This window comes from Neodiprion lecontei, chromosome 2 (genome assembly GCF_021901455.1).
Source record: "Neodiprion lecontei isolate iyNeoLeco1 chromosome 2, iyNeoLeco1.1, whole genome shotgun sequence".
Taxonomy (NCBI): Eukaryota; Metazoa; Arthropoda; class Insecta; order Hymenoptera; family Diprionidae; genus Neodiprion; species Neodiprion lecontei.
In genome coordinates, this window is record NC_060261.1 from 29,242,412 (window position 1) to 29,264,375 (window position 21,964).

General features: G+C 34.4%; 1 protein-coding gene and 1 long non-coding RNA gene across 4 annotated transcripts in view; both read right to left on the minus strand.

Annotated features, from left to right (window-relative positions):
- Window positions 1–1,502: 1,502 nt before the first annotated feature.
- LOC124292748 lies at window positions 1,503–4,299 on the minus strand. 2 transcript variants are annotated; one of them, XR_006902654.1, is made up of 5 exons: window positions 4,061–4,299; window positions 3,306–3,405; window positions 2,468–2,629; window positions 2,092–2,206; window positions 1,503–1,687 (listed from the first exon to the last, which is right to left on the minus strand). It is a non-coding gene; the product is annotated as an uncharacterized LOC124292748 (long non-coding RNA). The 2 variants fall into 2 exon arrangements; XR_006902655.1 differs by lacking the exon at window positions 4,061–4,299 and adding an exon at window positions 3,533–3,635.
- Window positions 4,300–6,015: 1,716 nt separating this feature from the next.
- Window positions 6,016–21,964, minus strand: part of LOC107219777 — a 36,152-nt gene continuing 20,203 nt past the window's right edge. For both annotated transcript variants that reach the window (XM_015658108.2, XM_046731437.1), the window contains exons 2-5: window positions 21,147–21,495; window positions 18,365–18,579; window positions 11,526–11,875; window positions 6,016–10,056 (exon numbers count right to left, since the gene is read on the minus strand). In XM_015658108.2, the coding sequence (XP_015513594.1) occupies window positions 9,927–10,056; window positions 11,526–11,875; window positions 18,365–18,579; window positions 21,147–21,477 (1,026 nt within the window). In that variant the 5' untranslated portion in view covers window positions 21,478–21,495 and the 3' untranslated portion in view covers window positions 6,016–9,926. The remainder of the gene's footprint in view (window positions 10,057–11,525; window positions 11,876–18,364; window positions 18,580–21,146; window positions 21,496–21,964) is intronic.

Here is a 21,964-nt window from a genome sequence, read left to right on the forward strand (position 1 = left end):
ATCTTTTGCTACATTTGGTTTAATCCCCATGCTTCCACAGCACGAATAGTCGGAAATGTTTTTGATTATCCATAATAAAATAAAAGAAGTAACAAAGCTTAAATTTATTGTTAAAGCTCCAATGAATACATCAAACTGCGGTCGAATTCATTTATTATTTGCACATGACCTCTGTACATTTGATAAATTATTCCTAAATACATTGAAACATATGTATTTATAATGAAATATCATGCAATGGGCTGTGTAAACTACAAACTATAATTTCTATCAAACAGCTGCTTTTATGTCAACTGGGCTTTGAGACTCAGTTAAGTTGGATCTCGATTTTTGCCATTATACGTAGGACATTGGGTTACAAAAACAAATGCGAATTACGAAGAAATCCGTATTAGAGGTAAGGATATTTTAGTTCAAGTACACCTATACACAGAAATCCGTATGTGAATATACTAAGACCTCTGTGTTTATTGTAAAAGTCTAGTTTTAAATATGTGTATATATTTATATACACATGCATAAGTATACGTATACATATATACGCATACATGTACATAAATAATTGCCAAGAAATTATAAACACTCACAACTTGTCGCAAATGGAGTAAAACGTAAGGTTAATAATATACAAATTACACAAGCGCACCATAAAACATGGCAAGGGTAATCCTAGTGCAGTGATTGTACAAACTGAAGAAATATACATTTACATATACATGACATAAATTAATAGACTAGAAAAGAGTATTTAGGGAGCTTATCTAATTCCGATCTTGTCACAATAGATCATTAACATAATCAATATACGGTTAAAGCTGTATTAGCTACATTCACTATTAGAGATAATATTTTTTATCCATTTTTATAGTTATTTAATTTCTTGTACAACAATTTTTCAAATTTCACCGCAAAATGCCCAACGAGTTCTCGTAGTGCAAATACGAGTCCAATTACCATACAGACGGCATTACATTGATTTTTGCCTTCTCGCGTCGAGTTATAAATACAGATAAATCTCAATGAGAGCTCATTTCTATAAGATTTATTGTAGTGCTGTATTCGTAGCTGTACCTGTTATTCTATATTATATACTGTCCTAAATTTTAAACACACAGCACAACAATGGCTGAAAGCACAATGGCAAGAAGAGAGGAGCAATTTGCATCCTAATAAATCTTTTCTTCTTCGTACGTAGCGGAGCGATGTCACGTCGGAGGATATGTACTAGTGGATCACTATAGGTGGGGCACAGAACTGAAACATAATTGTGTTGAAAATCTTCAACATCTCTTACAGAAAGTAGGTACGTTGCCAGACCTTATATACCAACAATGAATATTCGTAGAGGCTATATTCATAAATACTTACAAAAGTAAGCTAATATTTTACCCGCAATTGCTTATTACTGATAACTTGATATGATAATATCCCCTCCCCGCCCCTCCCCGCATACATCTACTTCTACTCCTACTCTACTCCAACTCCTACTACTACGACTACTCCTATTCCTACTCCGACTTCTACCACTTCTACTTCAACTCCCACTACTCCTACTCCTGATCCTACTCCTACTCTAATGAATATAATAAAAATGTTATACTCACAGTGTACAAGTCCTCGTCATCCTCGTCCTCCTCCTCGCCCACCTCGATCACCCGCAACCACCGCGAACTACCTCGGGTTATACCTTGAATAGTAATGAATATTTTTAGTATAAGAACACATCAAAAACACTGTTCAAGGATTAATATAATTAATTAATTAATTAATAATATAATAAATTATATGAGCTTATTCATAGCTACTGAATATGTGCTTGCGCGACAAATGAATTGAAATAATTTAATGTAAGCATGATAAGTTTGAAAAATTTCAGATACAACATAATTACAATTGCCATCAAATATTATAAGAATATTAATTAAGTAATTAATAATATATTAAATTATATGAGCTTATTCATAGCTACTGAATATGTGCTTGCGCGAAAAATGAATTGAAATAATTTAATGTAAACATGACTAGTTTGAAATATTTTTGATAAAATATAATTACAATTGCCATCAAATATTATAAAAATGTTTTACTCACCGAGCACAAATCCTCGTCTTCCTCGTCCTCCTCCTCGTCCACCTCCGATCACCTCCAACCGCTGCCAACCACCTCTAACGACCACGGCTAACCACCTCGGGTTATACCTCGATCACTGATAAATGTTTTCAGTATTAGAACACATTAAAAATATTGTGTAAGCATTAATGTAATTTTTGCATAGACACATTGTACGAAAATTATGGAAAAATTATAAAACATTGTAGAAATTTTATTAGCGCATTAATAGATACAGAATTTGGACTTGCGCGGGAAATGAGTTTAAATAATTCATTGTAAACATGACAAGTGTAAAAAATTACTGATAAAATATAATCACAATTGCCATGAAATATTATAAAAATGTTATACTCACAGTGCAGAAATCCTCGTTATCCTCGTCCTCTTCGTCCACTTTTTTCTCCTTATCTATCTCTTCCTCCTCCTTTTCGTCCTTCTCCTCATCCACCTTGATCCCCCGCAACCTCCCTTAAACACTTCCGACCACCGCCAACCACCTCGGGTCATACCTCGAATACTAATAAATAATTTCAGTATTACAACACGTGGAAAATATTGTCTGAGGATCAATATATTTTTTTCATATACAGGTTTGACTAAGAAGATTATGAGAAAATTATAAGAAATTATAGAAATTTCTCTAGCGCATTGATAGCTACGAAATGTGGGCTTCGGCGAAAAATGGATTGAAATAATTTACTGTAAGCATGACAAGTTTGAAAAATTTCAAGATGAAATATAATTACAATTGCCATTAAATATCATTAAAATGTTATGCTCACCGTGCACAAATAGTAACATAGCTTTTTCTTATTGGTTGACATGAAAATAGTTGATTACAATTATTTATTTCGTACTATTATAGCATACAAATGGTTAAAAGCTGAAAGCAATCAATAATTATATAGCTAAATTTCAAGTAACACCGAAAAAAGGTCAATAATGAAATCAGATAATGGAGAAAAACTATCTTTCATGTCGGTTCAAAGAGGAAACCGGATTCTTTAAATGCTGCCATATGAAAAATCGGTAAAAGTACATAAATTTTTTTTTTTTAATCAATCAAATACGATAAGTTCCAAGCGAAACGTTGATTGTCGGCTATTTTTTATAGGGAGATAACTAACGAAGCTTTTTAAAATTTCGAGTGTAGTTCAACTCACATTTGGACAGTACAAGAAAAATTTATTTACCATCAATTGTCGCAAAATGGCGAAGTCATTAGTTGGTCATCGAAGCACCTCGTCGCTGGAATCTCGAATTGGCCGGAAAGATGGAGTGCGTAATTTTTGTCTGAAACGTAAAAACTAACATTACTTCGAATTGACATATATTTTCATCATCGATGAACTAAGAAACTCATAAAATACCTTAAATCACATTCATATTCTTTCAGAAGAAAAAAATCGTCAAGTTTTACCTTTGAGCTCGACAATTAACACGAGATCACTGCCTTTTGGGTTATTTTGGTACACCGATAATAGAATGGTGCGCGAATTAAAAATAACAAGATTTAAAACACTCGCTCGCTAAAGCTCGCTCGTGGTCGGATGCCTAGTGTAACTGATTTTTCTGCTCGTGCGCTCGCTTACTCGTTGTCAGTGTTTTAACACATAACACAGTTGTAGGGGAGACTGGGATACGATGACTCCCCAAAAAATTCTGGTATTGGCTTCACAGTATACAGAATGAACACCGTCTTCGCGCATGTGACGTAAACCGAATCTGCTCGTAAGATTTTTTCTATATAATACTACAAATCACGTTTACAGATGCATGTAAGTATAACGTATTGTGATTTTATGATAATAAATTTCCACAAAAAATACCACAGAACAACCAGCTAAGTGCTAACAGATCTGATACACTAACCACAGCAATTTTAGCTCTAATTGAACGACGTTATTGTCATCTATTCCTATGTACCTATATAATGCCAAACACTCACCAATTGCAATTTGTTGGTCCTGGTCGCTCGGTTTTTTCCGATTCAAAGTGTTATCTGAAACATGCATTTTGGTTTGATGGTACAAAACATGACGTTTTCAATAATCAAACTTGTAAACTTGAAAATTAGTCCGGAAGGTCAAAAATCACCAGGTCAAGAACCTGGACAGCCAGAATTACGTAGCGCTTGTCCTGGAAGTCGAGTTTCAACAGGTAGTGGACCTGGAGCGCAGAAACTACCGAGCGCTACTCCTGGAACTCGAGTTGCACCACGAAACGGACCCGGAGCGCAGAATCCAGGAGGTAGAGAACCCGGTACTCGAAATCTGCGGAGCGCGATTCTCACACGTCCGCTCTACCGCGCGGTTGTTTCCAGACTGAGGAATTTGGCTAGCTGATCACTATAGATTGAAGACGTCGAGAGAAAAAAAATTTTGACTTTCTGAACATCCGAACATCCAAACTTTGGTTTCGAAGTTCAATACTATGTATGATGTATGATGTATGACGTATGATGATAAGATATGATGTATAATGATTTTAGTTCTTACATTTTGGACAAGAAATACGCACTTTACCTTCCTCGCCGATTCCAGACTCAAGTGGCTAGGACCTTTGATGGTCAGCCGTTGTCTAAAGATATATTCTCCAGTTAACGCGTCAGCTCCTAACGCTGCCGTTCTGCGACAGTTGGATGATAAAATTTTTTGCTCGTATCTCCCAGATGTGTATTAAAATCCACTCGAAGTATGAAGAAGTTTCGTTCTTTCTTTTCCTATCAAAAAAAAAAAAAAAATTGCCGACAGTCACTTTTTCAGGTCTTTAAATCAGGACACTGCGTTGAATACTGTCTCATACACAGAGCATCCATTTCATTTAAAAAAAAACAAGATCGAGAGAGCAAATGAAACTTGTTGCAATCATTATGAATATTAATGTTATGGAATTCATCGAGCGCGTGTCGAATAGAAACCCATCTCAAAATGAATAATTCTTAAATTTCTATATTATAGCCGTCTCATTGTAGATAATCTAGTTTCCTCTTGGAAAATTATAAAATTTATAGTATGCATCACGTATTAATCGTAAATGGATTATATATATTCATATCGTACACGGACCGCATAGGTATACATATATATACTTTTTGGTCTCTGTATCGTTATTACATCTGATCTATTATTATTTATGATCTATGCATACATTCTTTTTTCGGGTACCTACACTTCAATTAAATCACTGTATTGCTACGAATTTTGGAAGAATTTCATTCTCATTATTAATTTCTTGGATCGCCTACAAGTCGGTAAGTACACACAGGCTAAGTACTGGCTTGGGCTTACCATTGCGAAGACTGAGTTACTCGGAACGTGAATGCAGCCAGCATCATGTCGAAATGGGTAACTCTCCGATGCTCTGCAATAAGTTCTCAACTCTACCATTGGAACATCTGAGGGAGCGCAAGCGCACGACAATTTTCGGCTTTGCCAATAATATTCGTTCGTTGTGGAACAATATTTTTTTTTAACTCCGATACTAGCGGAAATAATACACTATTTATGCAATTTGATACATTATGTCATTAGTAGTATAATGTATGTGTATGAGTAGAAGTAATACACTAACACACGAACACTTGTATTAGAAATAAGGCATATTGAATAAACTGAAACTCAAACCTTGCAGCTAAGAGTTTGTTACTTTATTCATCCACCTCTTTGACACCCCGGTGAAAATTTAATAATTTTCAAGCCGTGGATTTTGGTTCGTTGCTCGGAGAATGACTGTGCGAAATAAAGTCCGCCCGCAAAATTACGTCGAGATACAGAATGGATTGATCGATTACAACATTTTCAAAGATCCGTGAGAAATGGAGTTGAAATATTCAAAGTGCATTTGAAGATAAAATGGGTAAATAAAAAAGGAACGCGGAACAAAAAATGGCTAATTCAAAAATCACACTGGAAGATTATGTATTTGGTCCTCTAAACATGTATCATACAGACAACATACAATATTTTTCTAAATCACTAAACATTTGTATATCACATTAAAGGATAATTTTATCTCTATTACGTGGCTTACATGTGCTGCGTACGTCTGCGTCAATAGTTAGAGCATTAGTGTTTATTATTAATTGAAATTTGTGCAGAATCGCGTAAATATTATCGGAAGTGGCTTAATTTCTTCTGAACTGCTCGCGGCTGCAAATATGCAATCGCACATACTTACTTTCGTTAATTTTAACATGGAACACTTCTATATATGCACGTATAATTTGACATCATGTCGTAAAAAGTGCCAGGTAGGAAAAAAAATTTTTAAAAAATTATGAGGAATATATAATCGTTGCGGAACTAACATGGAAGGTGCACCAGGTCGATCTCTCAGATTTGATTTCTTTTGTAATATTTCATAATAGACTAAAAACTAATCGACACTTATTTTTTTTTATCCGGCATTAAACACTTCAAGAGGGTGGTTTCATCCCCCTAAAGTGTTGAGTGGCGGATAAAAAAAAAAAAAAAAAAAATACGCGTCTCTCAATTTTATGTCTACTATAACATATTACAAAAGAATTAAAATCGGAAAGATCGATCTCGGATACCTTCCTTGTAAGATTTTTTTTCTAACTTTGTTTAAAATTATCGTACGTGAGATAATTTTTTTTCTCTTTAAAATCGCGGATTCCCTACTTCTGCACGCCGCAAAGACGATGCAGGCGAAAATGAAAAGAAGATGCCATACCGTCGCGAATGCTTTATATATCCGTATATTTACTTTCGCGATTACATATATCTTATATTCGTATTTGTATAGCATAAGTCTATCTGATCATGGTCCGCATTAGAATCTTTACACAACATATAATAAGTTTTCTCACTATTTAGTAATAGTAATAATAACATATCGTCAGATATTCCATTGAAATGTTCAACATGTATATTAAGAATAATAATTCACGACATTTATCTCTTCATATGTTTATATAATTATATATTATACGTGTGTAATATAATACTTATACATTTACTGTTTAATTATGTTTCTTGCTCGCATTTGTATGCAGGTACTTAACTATATATTTAGGAAAAATCTGTAATTAATACTGACGGTTTTCATGTGACAAATTTGAATGAACAGAACTGAAAATAATCAGCAATTTTACTGCAGCAATTAAAGAAAGCCTTGACATTCTTATCCGCGTCATAGTTTACAAATTTGAAATTATCAGAGATTATAAAGGACTGATAACATATTTTTGTACGTCAAGATTTTTTCAAGAACGTACAAATACGTAAACGTAAATTTGTAGGTATAACGTGTAGTTATAACGACGCAGTGCTAATTGTGTCGGTATTTTGCTTCGTAGTTTATGAAGTACAATGAGTTCACGATAATATTTATGCAGTATATCCTTAAATTTAGTAATTTGTATAATTATACGATATTCTAAAACGCGCCGCTATTCTCTGTGTACATTGCATAACTTCGTTACATGTTAGTGCCAAGAAATCAACTTTTGAAGATATATCAACTCTCACCGCTCGGTTGTATACCTCAATCTTTTTCATGTCGAAAAATATCGTACTTATACATTGAGATACTTGTCTCACTTGTAAATTTCCAACTTTGCATCAAACGACAGTAGACGCAATTACGTAACTAAGAGTAATTTTTTTTTTTTTTTTTATCTGAGGCATTCTTCAAATTTGAATATTTCTTTTAAAATTGAAACCGTTTCTCATATCCGACGATTGACTTTCATATTAAAGTCCGAAGTAATAGATAAAAAGGCTTTTTGACTCGTAATTCTTTTATTTGTCGAACTTTATCTGGTTGAAAAAAATTATTCACGTAAAGGAGGCCTTTGTACTTATTGAAGCCTAATTGACTAACTTCAGTCACATGTTTGAAACATTTGTTTCAACAAAGTTCCGTTGATTACATAATATTTTATTTTTCAAGCCTCAGAATATCAGAGGAGTATAATATAATCATGGCGTTGAACTTTTGCTTGAAATGAACCTCTGTCAATTGGCACGGTTGAATATTTACAAAGTACGGTATAAATAATTTGATGAACGCTTATACCAAATATGGCGGAAGAAATATTTTTTTGATTCGAAGAAATGCTGTTTGATCCAACAAAAAAAAAAAAAAATGGTCAGAACAATGACTCGTGTTTATCGAGTGAAACTAAGTATATTTTATTTAACAACACATTTCTTTCGTCGTATTTGGCAAATTCAACAAATCCGTTCTCAGTGTATACTTAAATATATACAACTTTTATTATACCCGAGAAAGACCGTTTTTCTTCACGTTCTAAAACGGGTTAAGTAAACATTTTGCCACCGCGTATCATAATCCGCGCTCTTATATCTTTATACAACTTAATTCTTATATACGCTGCGTATATTCAACTTACTATGTATGTTTCTCTTATTGCTTTTCGATGTCATCATTCTTTGACGGTCTTTAATTGAATTTTTCATTTCATTCCAAAGAAAGTTCTACGCTTTAGAATGTCGCTTACAGAAATACATACGTATCCATTCTCGTCATTTAATTATTTATGTTAAATTTTGTCAAGCTTGCTTGGTAAGTTTTCAGTGCACCTTCTGCAAACGAATAATATGCATTTATTCACGTAACAGATAAAACGAGAAAAAGCAGCTATACGTATCTCATCGTCAGTATTTCAGTATGTATCTCTATCAGCGACACTCGTCACAATACTGCTTAAATTCTATTTACATTCTAATATGGTATAGTATATTTTCTTTGTATTACAGTTCACAATAAATAGGCTTGAACTGAAACATGTATGGATATTTACTTTCCTTTATCTCCGTGTGCACAAATTTCAGTAATTTCTTTTCCACTCTTCTTCACTTAACGATTTTGATTTTTAATTAACCGAAGCGAAATTGGTGGGTCAAATAATAATTGATATTTCTAATCGTGAATGGATGAATCTGCGTTCGTAATTATACGAATGCTGTGTGTATTACTCGATCTAATATTTTTGTCTGTTTTTCTTTTTTCATTTATTTAATTTTTTATATCTTCAATATTTTTGTCAACATCAAATTTACACGCTACTGTATGTTTTGTATGTCGTTAGGACAGTCTATGTTGCACGTCTAAAACGTTTATGTAAATTTCTATATCAAATATAATTATATAATTATAATATGCTTACTCGATTAACATTTATATAATATAATTTTATAGGTATCATAACGTAGGTGTAATTGTGTTATACATCATGGATTATCGGATATAATTGTTTCGGTATAATCGTTATTTCCATCCATGAATCTTGGAGGCAGAAGGGGCGTATGTTGTAAAAAATTATTCACAAATCTCAACGTTTAAAAGGAACACTTGTAGGAGATAAAAAACGACTCTACGATTATCGTGAGTAAAAACAGGGAAAAAAATCATGGCACGATATTCCGAAAGTACCATTGTGTGTTGTAAATCTAATCGGACAATTATTAAAGACGTCGAGAATCAAATTCTGGGGGAAAAAGTCATACAAGTTGTATAAAATATATAGCAAACATATCGGATTTGTGAGATTTTTTTTTATGCTGTTACACTTTCCATGTGAGGTGTAAGAAACAGAAAGGAAGATTAACGAATTTTCGAAAGGAAGCAATTCACCCCCCCCCCCCAAATCGATTTATCGATCAGATTAGCCCGTTTTTTATATTACGCATATTGTGTATAATATATACTGTATACAGCGATTTCGTCGTACAATGTAAAACAAAAAAAAAGTTGCGCATTGTATAATAATTGTAGAATTGCACGGACAGCTTTTAGGCTTGCATCCGCCACCGGTGTGGATCAATTTACATTAAGCTGCAAAATGCGACGCCGTGTTCGAAAGCCGATTGGATCGCCGTTGTTTCCATACAAAATGCAGCATCCGCGTACATTGTTGTGACACGTTGTTGTCGCGCACGACTCTCACTCTGAGATCTGAAATTAATATCGACCTATCGATTATCGAAATTATGGTGTACCTACGTACAACGTAAAAGGTAAAACATGAAAGACGCTGCAGTTTCATCTTCGCAGCAACGATTGCACAATTTTGAAAACGTTGAGTCGTTGTTGAACTGGATTTATTTTATTGGAAACGATCGCGTTTTTCAACTTTTTTTATTTTATTCTGATACTTAGACTTCCAGATTAACGTGCGATCGAAATCAGATCAAAATTTGGTCTTTGCAAATAAATTTCAGGGCGAATATACATGCGACCAATCATCGTTTTCACGTAATCAAAAAGTTTGGCTGATCTTATAGCGCGCAGAAAATAATATGTTTTAGCAATGCGCAAGGTAAGGTTTGGCAGCGTTCTGTTGCGATTGCGAAATCGGATCCATTTTTAAGTGAAAAAATGATCGTTTGATTGCGATTTATGCTATACGAATTAAGTGCCACATCAAATAACGAAAAAGAAATATGCTGTTGTGAATTGGTGGACTGATTCAGTGGTATTAGACCACGAATTATTTAGATTAACAGACAAATTTCTGGAGCCCTTATTAATAACTGTTCATCTTACTTTCCGTGCGAGAAAGGATTTTTAACGCGTTAAAAAGAATATTTTCTCACCTGAGCACAAATTTTTACAGATTGACGATGTAAAATATTATTTGATAGCGGTAATCAATTAGTAGCTCTCACGATTTGATAAATTTTACTAATCTTTATCCACCGAATAGATTTAGCGAACTGTATGGAGAGATTTGGTTGAACTTCCCAGATCACATTCAATATTTTGATAATACCACGAAAAAAGTATTATTTGATCAATTATTTCATTAATTTTGGTACTTACAAAAACGGAATTGTGTTTCCATATTCTACAAATTGCCTCTAGAAATTAATTTTCTTCAAAAAAGCGAAAACTTTTCTCTGAGTGTGCCATAAACTTGAACAATTGAAGACCATTTTTTAAATTTCAAAGCTTAAAATTGCGACGAGACTGTCATCTTTAGTCCGTGCAATAATTGGTTATTTTCGAACCCTTTCGTACAAATGAATCAGCTATTTAAAGACAGCTTAACGATAAAGTGTGACATCTAAATTAAAACGACTATTTACAACGGACATGGTTCGGAGCGAGTTTAACACATAATACCTAAATGTGATCAGTTATCTTACATAAACTCTGCAACAATTTTGAATAAATTTCAATACCACTCGTGCTAATTGCTTTCGAATTATTCCAACCGATATCTGTCTAATTATCTCAGTTGGACAGCTCTCTTAAATTTTTAACGAGCCGAATTATCTTTTCGCCAATCATGCCGAAAAACTTATGTTATATTTTAACAAGTTGTGAAGGAAAAAAAAAAAAAAAAAAAAAAAAACACGGTCGCAGCTCTCGCTTAACGAGGCTCTGTGGACTTTGTTAATTAAGTGGAATAATGAGCTCACCTAGAAACCCTGGTTCGAGCTCGGTTGGAGACAACCGCCTGATCCCGCGATACTTGGAGGTTTGAGGCCGAGGTTGTCGACTCGCGTTGAACCCTTTGCTGATGGAGCCGTCCGGATGTATGATTATTATTTTGCGCCTGTGCTTGCAGAGCTTGAGCTTTTACTTGGGCGTGAGCCTTGGCGAGCTGGTTCAAGTACTCTCGAAGATCCGGCTGGCTCGCTAAAATATTTCGACGAGATTGCTGATGACCGTTTCCCGAGTCTGACCACGGCGGTGGCGGCGTGTGGGAACGCGAATTTATAGGGTAATTGTGGCTGAGGTACTCCTCGTAGGATGGCGGGAGTCCCGACTGGTGGGAAAAAAAGCTCGTTATTACGGTGTCCAAGCTCACTTTGGGGAGACAATTGTCGAATCAATGACGGCGGATAATGCCAAAATCCCGAAAGACCAAAAAGTCGACTGATCTGAAACCCCAAATTTTTGCGAGGCAAATTTTTGAAGCAACTAATTATCAGTGGAACGAAGCTGGGATTTCAGATAAATTGTTCGGTAGAATAAATTTTTTCCTAAAAATTCATTTTTAACTGAACGCTATATTATATGAAAATGTGTTTTCAGAACAGTCCGCATTATGAGTGAACAAAGCACAGACTGTTAAGATATGGAAAAATCTAAGTTCCGGTATTCTCTTAATTCCATATTTTGTCCTTCGTAATCTTGTCCATTCGCAAAAAAAAATTTTTTGTAGATATTTATTTATACGTTGTTGGGTTCTCAATTTTTACTTTTACTTGCAAACACGTTACGTGTTTATGATCTTTCTACGTTTTTAACTGTCGGTAATTTGACTTTCAGGATTTCGGCCCGTCGAATGTTTTGGTTTTTCACATTTTTGTACCCCACCCAATCTAACAAAACTTTTTGTGAAAATTAATATCTACGTTGAGATTTTTTAATCATCTCAAAGGCAGTTAACTTTCTATTAAAATTTAGGTTATACACGTTTTTCAGCTTTAGCCTCTACGAAATACCTTTCAGGTATTGCTGGATGCTTATTTCTGTGGAATTTAACGTTTCGTTACGGTAAATTTATGAACTTGAACATTATGATCGTTATCGTAAGTACAAATTCGTAAATTACGCGCAATATTTTCACTTTCAATAGTCTTACATGCAATTTTACAATATCGCCTCAAAGTCCGATGAAAGGTTCATCAGACCGTTTCGTATTAGGGCGATATTCTTCTTTCTTTTGCTAAAACAAGTTCTAAGGGAGGATAAGTACGATTTTTTTTTCACACATCATTTGAACAAGAAAAAAACGAAATTCCTTGAGGCTCCTCTTAGACTTGAATTGAAAATCTGATACTTCGGCAGGACTTTTAATTAGGCAAAACTAACTTGGATCTTGTTTGAGACAAAAAAAAAAAAAAAACATTGCCCTGAACTGGAACAGTCTAATCATCGCGCTTTGCTTTTTCTTCTCAAGTCCTTGGAAATTCATTTATACAAAACCCCACAAAACCGTCGGCATTAACAATCTAATTGGCATACAACTTGTTCAAATTCAAAAGGACATTTATAAACTTAACTTTGCCTCACGAAAGTACTTCAACGGGCGCTAAAACTCTGAACAATTCCTACCCTCCTCAAAGTGAATGTAACACGCGACTTGTTGTTAGAAGAAGTGAAGTTTTGCTTACTCGAATCGATTGGAAAGTACGCAATTCAGAATATAATCGGTACGATCAATTCTCGAACTCGTGTTTAGGGTGTCGATTGATGAAAAAAAAAAAAAAAAAAAACGTCCAGCTCTCCGGTCAATCTTAGGCGTACGGATGATTTCATTTCTACGATAAAATTCTCGACTGTTTGATCCGATCGACGGACTATAAGGTTAAAACAGAACGACATATTCGGTAACGAGATGAAGGTCCAGACGAGCAAGAACGCAAAAAGACAAAACAAAAAATAAAACAAGAATCGAATACACCTAGTTATACGATTTTTATTTCTTTGAAAAATCGAAAATTCTATTATTTATAAGATGTAGCTTGTATATTACATCGCGTGTATGCCGTGTAGAAGTATAAGCGTAGCCTGAAGGCAAACCGCGAATGAAATACATATATGTATGTGGAGCACTGAGCATATAGATTCATACACATATAGGTTTGTGTATATATATATATATACACCAAGCCAGAATCTTCCCCGTTCAGTGAAATGAAATTTTCTCTCTCAACCCCGGCGATGTAATGTAACCGAATTGAATCTGACCGCCCATTTTTGTCCTCGTCCTGTACACAAGATACGGGGACAGCAATAAGGGAGCCCAGCCGTCGCTGCGTGGCAAAAAAAAAAAAAAAAAATAATAAAATAAAATAAATATATATATATAAAAGAGTAAGAGAAAAGATGAAAAAAAGGTGGAGCGATAAAAGAAAAAGAGAGGCGAGTGGGAGGGTGAGAAAGATAAAAATAAAAAAAAAGAAAATGTTGAAAAGAAAACGGAGAAGAGATATTTCCTTTTTAGTCTGACATATCCTCAGGGCATTTCTGCCCTTCGTAAGTGTCCCTCCGCGTTATAATATTCCAACAGATATATTCCCGTATAGCCATTAAGTGACGCCGTTCTTATACGAGCTTCGTGTATAATTTGATATATACGTGTACATATGTATGTATATATATACACATGCATACGTATATGTATTACATGTATATTTATTTTATATTCGGAACAGGTATATATGTATAGGTATGTATTTTACAGAGGGTGAAAACGATTCGAGAGGCATTTTACGCGCCTATCGGGCATTCCCTACAGAGTCAGTCGATGTGTTTAACCCTTCAAATCATCTTCCATTTCATTCTCGTTTCATTTTCTTTTTTTTTTTACATTTTTCATACCATTCATTTTTCCAATTCCAAGGTCAGAAACAAAGTTGTTTCGTTCGTGGATTTCAGATTCATTTCAGATCGGTTCTTTGTGTAGGACTTTTTAGACTTGAGGAAGATATGAATAAAGTAACTGTTTGAAACGTTTTGCGGGAGGGATTATAAAATTTTTCGTTAAATAACAATAGTTTTGTGCTGTTATCAAATTGAAAAAGAAATTACATTTTGTCTTGTTTAATTTAATATCGGTTTCGAGAAATATGATTCAGTTTGGTGGTACATTTTAGAATCGGTTATACCGATGTAGATGCTTGTACGGTTTTTCGATTCGGTAATGATTTATGATAAGCAGTGTTTGGGAAAAGCATTGATTATAAAAATTGAATTGTTCCAGAATATACTTTTGAATGAAACATAATATATTAAAGGTTAAGAATTTTCATTGTCGTTTTACCACCGGATAATGTTCTTTATACGATTCATCAGAAGTTTCTTGCAATCAGTTTCGAAAAAAAAAAAAGTAATTCAATTCCATCATTGAGAATAGTTACTGATAACCTTGAAAAACGAATGTTTATTCGAAGCACTGAAAAAAGTTGCGAACAATCGACAGTTGGTGAAAAAAAATGCGAGTGTGTTTGACAGGTTTGAAAAACAGACGTGGAGAGAATGGAGATTGGCGAAGAATACGCTATGTACACAATTATACGCACTTTTACGTTTGCTTTTCGTGTCTGCATGTCATGTGTTTTCGTTTTACCCTATTCGCTCATTTTTCGCTGGTATTTCTTTTTTTCCGAGGATCAAGTATACGTTGTAAGAGTTGAATAAATCGCGTTATGGTTTTTTTTTTCTCCTTCAGACGATTTCGGAATTCAAACTGGCTTTGTATACTTTCTCTTACACCCTTGGTACGAAAATGTAAAGAAATCCAGAAAGAAAAAATGCCCAACTTTTAGAATTATAAGTTACAATTTCTGTCGCCACGATCGAAATAAAGTGAGCAAAATGTATTACAAGCTATTTCAATTGGCTGATGGTTCAAATTTTAAAGAAAAGCTTTGAAATTTTAGTCATTTTAATTTACCGTTGACATAGAAAATTGCGTTAGTCGAAATTTTTTCGTTAGAATAATAGAAATTCAGTGTATGATGATTGATGACAAGAAAGAAAGAAAAATTTATTATACCGTTGGTTGTAAATTGAACAAAATATGTCATCTACATTTGTGTTGAATTAACAGTTTGATATCTCAACAAAAATATTTCTCCAGACCTGTACAAACACCGCGTTAATGACGAAATAACATAAAATAAATTAGCTTTTAGTAGCGAAGTTGCGAGATCAGAAATAGCGTGATTCAAGATTGGGTGTGAATTCTAATGAGGGAAAACCTGCAGGGTGAAGCACTATGAAATAACTGTAGAACTCGAGAAAAACTTCGGATACGTGTGTTGAGGAAGTTGGTGGGACGAAAATCGATACTTTTTATTAATTTTATCACTACATAGTCATAACGTCGTATAAATATCGAATAATTATAATCGTGATCCACAAAGATCTGTTCAAAAATACTGTCATTGTAAGCGAAAAATTTCCTTGAGATATCGATGCTTCATTTCAAACAGCATCAAAACGGTTAATAATGTAGTGAACTTTTTCGTTTTCACTCTACGATTTGTCATTTTAATCGCAAGACTATTTGCCACATATTGACTGGAATACTTTTTTTTTACTTATTATTATGAATAATAAATAACAGAATAGAATTGAGTGCTGAAAAAAAAGAAATTGTGTTCCAGTGACTTTGGAGATATTAGTCGTTTGATTAAAATTAACCATCGCAAAGGGATGTCGATCAAATCTATTAGATTTTCAAACAATTCGAAACGATTCGAAATAAAGCATCGGTATCGAATCCTGCAGTTGTTTTCCAATTCCGGTGTATTCTATTTTTGGATTTTAAGGATCTTCGTATCTTACGATTACAATAATCTCAAGAATATTCGATGTTGTATCATCTTGTAATAAAATTGATAGAAATTGAAGTGTCTATCAATTTTTGGCCAGTCAAACTTCTTAAGGAGGTGCTTTGGTCGATTTCGACGTTCGTGCATATATTCTAAATATCGCAGTTCACGTATCTCAAACGCGAAAAAAAAAACTCAACAGCTCCATTCTATACGCAATTCTGACCAAAAACACTCAAATACATTTTCATTTGACGTAGAAAAAAAAGCTGGCATGGAATCTACGAAATCGTAATAGTAAATTCGTTGCATTGATGCGATTTTTTTAATGCCGCGTTAAGTGAAAATATATTTGAATGTTTTTGTTCAGGGTTGTTAAGTTCTTTTTTGCGTTCGAGATACGTGAACTTCGATAATTGAAGATATATACGAGACCGCCGAAATCGACAAGGGCACCTCCTTAAGGCCAAATAGGATGGGTATAGTTTTTATTTTACAGACCCGTAGAATTCGCCGATTTTCGTGAAGATAAACGCAGGATGGGTTCAGCTTATCTCTTAATCCCGGAGTGAACCGAGTGGAATAAAATATAAATTTCTTTGGCAACGTGGTTTATTATCGAGCTAATGAATCAAGTTCAAGCGCAGAATTAACTTTCCCCGTTTTTGGTTCCTGTCTCGTTTGATCATTTGTAGAATAAAAATCTGCACCATCGAAATACTTGACAGCATTTTTCGATAGTTTTCAACTTTTCATGTATAACCTGACATCGTAGTTCAGTCTTCGTTGGATAGTTATCCTGTTTTGTCAATTGACACGGTGCAGATGATTTGAAAAAATAATTAAAATTAAAGACAAATTTATAATTGGGTTCTACAAAATTTTGAAAAATGCGGATTCGAATCAATTTTGAGATATCCTCAATCCGACCAAATCAAAGCAATGAATTATTTTGAATATAATGAGTTCTTGCTATGATTTCATAGGTATATTTAATTTGCATAAAAATTTCACGTATAAGTCGCGTTATAGGATGAAACATTACATTTTTTTTTAAACATTATACGTACAAATTTAAAAACTGGCAAAAAAAAAGAAAAATAAAAAAAATACAACAGAGGTATAATTTATTAGCGAATCAGTCACATTTACTCAGCAAAGTTTTTTTCCTCCAACTACGGAACTTTGTAATAATGGAAAAAACAATTAATTCACACAGTGGGAAGAAAATTCGTTAACGAAATATGATTTCGTTGGAAGTAAAAAATGTTGGGCATCTTTTCGTAATCATTTATGTGTTTAATATACTTTCTGAAATCAAATTGTACGATAATGTATATTTAAGTTACGTGTCTAATAGAACAATTAATAATCATCGCATAATGAGACAAAATTTCCCATGCGTATAAAAGCTGTACACTCAGAAAAGAGTTTATTTACTGTTAACAAACATATATTTGGACATGTCGACAATCAATGTTTTGTTATTGTTTAAAAATTTCAGTTGAACCGAGTAATGATCGATAGAAATTTGTTAACAGTTAACAAGTCGTATTTGGCGTAACTAAAATCTGATAACAATAACGAAACATTTATTTCGCCATAGTCAAATACACGGTAGCGCTCAAAAGTATCTCAACAATATGAAATTCGTTATTATTTCGATCCATAATTCTTCTCGTTTTTCTTTGTTTCAACGTTATTTTTCAACTAACGAGAGTTAAATTTCTGCAATTATGTAGAACATCGAGTATCTTTCAATAAAAAATATCATTGATTCTTGTATTTTATATTGTTGTATCCAATGAACCCAATTACTATCTTTGTAAAAATACTTCCGAGCGCTACTTGTACGTTTGTCAAAAGTAAGTAAACTCTTTTCTCGGATGCAGGGGTGGATTTCTACCTTCTTCCTTCTCTCCCCTCTCTTGATTAACGAATCGATTAAATTTCAAAACCACACTGACCTGCCACATTGCGACGTCGTAAGTAGGCGGCGGTGACGTCATCGAGGGAATTGCGTAAACTGGCTGTGAGTGATTATTCTGTCCGTTGGTTTGATTATTGGCCGACAATGAGCTGAGATTGGCAGTTCTGTTTGGGGATCCATTGATGCTGGCGTACAAAGCCTCGGGAATAACATCCTCGCGGATTCCAGCGCCGACGATGCTTGAACCTGAGTCTGAAAACGTTTCGTTCCGACCTGAGATAAACCGACGAATCCACCCTCCGTAGAACCTCAGCGTTCTTTATTTTCCCTCCGTTCGGAGGAAAGAGATCGACGCTGCCCGATTCTTTCAGCGACAATTTATCACGCATTGTTGCAGACACCAACTCTCACGCAACATTCGATCGAATCTAATTCCGAAATCGACATAGAAAGAAACCTGTCGTAACTACACGGGGGAAAATGAGGGAAGGAAAATTTACCAGAACAAAAGTTGGATTACGATCAAAATAGAGAAGATTTGGAAAGACGGAGAAAAAATCAATCACTCCTGACGATGAGAACAATTTTTAAATTTGAAACAATACCCTGAATTTTTTCAGATTTTTCATTCAACCGGTCAATTTTTTATAAATATTTAAAGTGATTTTAAAAACGATCATTTTTAAAATTGTCAAGAACTGTATTTTCAATTCCAAACATTTCAACCATGATGGGCCGGTTTTTGTTCTAATTTTTATTTTTTTTTTCACTACTTTCACTTTTTTTGATCAATTAAACATTGCGTAAATTGTCTAAATATTCTTGGAAAATTTTCAAACTCTCATCTTTCAAATCGCTTTATGATGAAATCGGTCTAGAAATGTTCAAAGTAAAGGACTAAAAATTTGAGAAATTTTTGTAAATTTCCAGACCGTTTAAACAATTTTTAGATAGTCAAAACATTAAAATAGTAAAAGAAAGAGAAAAAAAAATTGTCCCAGTATTGAAATATTCAGGATAGAAAGTACAGTTTTTGAGAATCTTCCGAGAATTTACAAATGGTCGTTTGAATATTTCAATTCACTTTCAATATTTATTAATAATTGACTGGTTGAATGAAAAGTTTGAAAAAATTCAGGGTACTGCTGCAGAGTTGGGACACTTGCATGACAATGTTTGAACAAAATCGAAAATGGTGAGGGTCAGACGTTGGTCGGATTCGTATGGAATTCCTCGTATCTAGTTACATATATCTTTGCGGTCCTGAACCGTGATTAATATGTAAGAAAACACGTTCAGTATGCATAGAGCACGTAACAACGTGTCCCAGAGCGAGAGGATAGTAATTAATTACTTTCCGACACGTGTAGAAGAGAGATGAAAAAAAAAACAAAAAAAAAAAAACAAAGGTGAAAAATAAAATTGAAACGAGCGCTGGAAGTTTGAAAATCATATGACACCTGGTTTTTAGAATATTTTAACTTCTGTTTCGACTATGAACTGAGAGTTTTTCCTATTTACCATCGCGTTATACTGATTAAATTGATGGTCATAAAAAAATGATCAATATGAATATTACATGCAACGTGATGTGTTTAAAAAGTCAGCTTCATCCGAATGGGAAAATCTAAAATTGTTAGAAACAATTTTTTTTACTGCAATTGAAGGATCACCTAGAAGAAAAAAAAGGTTTCAAAAAATCCTCAGTAATGTGATTTGGGCCAATGATGCACGGAATAACATCCTTGTTATGTGATAAACATGATTTTGAGGAAATTCAAATATCATGAGTTATGTGATATAAAATAATGTAATTTTAAGAAAGGTTTTATAATTTAAACATTCAAAATGATTAGACTCTGGCGTCTTAATCCGATGCTAACGTATATGGGATTATTTTACTCGCTAACCAGATCCTCACAAATTGTCTTGAAAGTTATTCAAGAAATTCTAAGTTACAGTATAATTATAACCCGCGAATGTAATTGTTAACGAACTTTTGTTACACCATACAAAGACGAATTCATTTTTATTGACTACGAAGGTAACCATCTGTAAGAAACAAATTTCAGTTGATCTCCGGAAATCTTTTTCGCGAAGAAAGTAGGTTGGAAAACCCACAGAATTGATAAAAAAAAAAAAAAAAAAAAAACATGTCCCAGAGTTCAATAATTCTGATCGTCTTAATTTTAAAACTGTTTCCCGACGCGTTGATGTCATAGCTTGTGTTATTCGAATATATTGAGGTTCGTCAATATTAACCCCAGAACGGTAACGTGGGGTTAAAAAACATCCAAATCTCATTTAAATTCTCTGCCGAAGAGAACAGCTTTCGTTTTTGTAACCCTTTCTAACTGACGTTTAACTAATTTTTTGGAACTAGTGCAAAAAGTTTTTTCGTCCACGTGATTCTTCATTAAAAAACGAAGAAAATGAGATCCTATGGGACCCTTAACTATACGACGTACCCGAGAGATGGAACTCACGAAATTGGGATGTTTTTTACCCAGAGTTATCGGAATAAACAAAAAAAAAGAAAATAACGCTACAGTTCTACGGTTAAACAGACGAAAAGTTATTTAATTTGTGTTCGCAATTGCTGGCGCAAATAACACCGCTGAAGATTTATTAAGCGGTTTCTTCCCTCCTCCTAACTTGTATTTAAGACGATACCACGGCCCATTCATCCCTAAACCGTTCTCCACGGTGAAACTTGTACAAGAATAGATATACATGTTAAATCCCTGAGGTTTAAGCGCAACAGCTCAGCTACTCGGCCCTAATTGCAATGGCGGCTAATCGAGCCAGGGTTGAATTACCTATGTAAGTATAGTGGGAGTCCGGTCTCTCAGCGCTTCGAGTTCTCCTCGACGAGTTCAGCCGTTTTCCCTGTTTCGCGTTGTGCTTTTTCGTTCGCCATTGCTGATCGCCGACCGAACTCGTCCCTCCGCTCTCACTTCCGGGCCCCGATGCTGGGCCCTGTTGTCCCTCTTCGCCCCGATTCTTCCACTTCGGGACGCTCGTCGATGTCTTCGGAGCCTGCAGACTCGTCCCGCACGATTTACTTGGGATCATGTTCCCGTTTCGACCCTTTGGCAGCTCCTGCAACGCCACTCCGCATCCGCAGATTGGAACACTTTCATTCGGCATTATTGAAGCAGTGAAAATCTGAAAGGTGAAAAAGGGATTTTCATTTTTCCTCGACAAATTACACGCTGGTTAAAAATCGTGATGGGAAACCAGCAAGTTAGCTCTTGCAGAAAAATAAAACTATCTCCTCGTTTTTTTTTTTTTTTGCATCACGATTGCTTAACAACAAATTTGCCGTATTAAGAATTGACCGTGAAATTTTTCGTGAGAGATCATTTTAAGGGGTTTTGGGCAGAGTTATTTTTTATGAAAAGAAAAAATGTTCTTTATAAACTTGGCGGATCAATAAAAATTTAACATACTTATAGATTCTTTGATCATTCGAAGTTGTTTTACAATTTTCGTTGAAATCAAGTTAGATTTGTGATATCGATTTTTTTACGCACTGTACGACGATCCTTCGCAATAACATTGGATCCACTATTCCGAGTTTCGTAATTTTGCCGTCAGATTCGCGATTAACAGAAATTTTCGGCTTTTGAAGTGG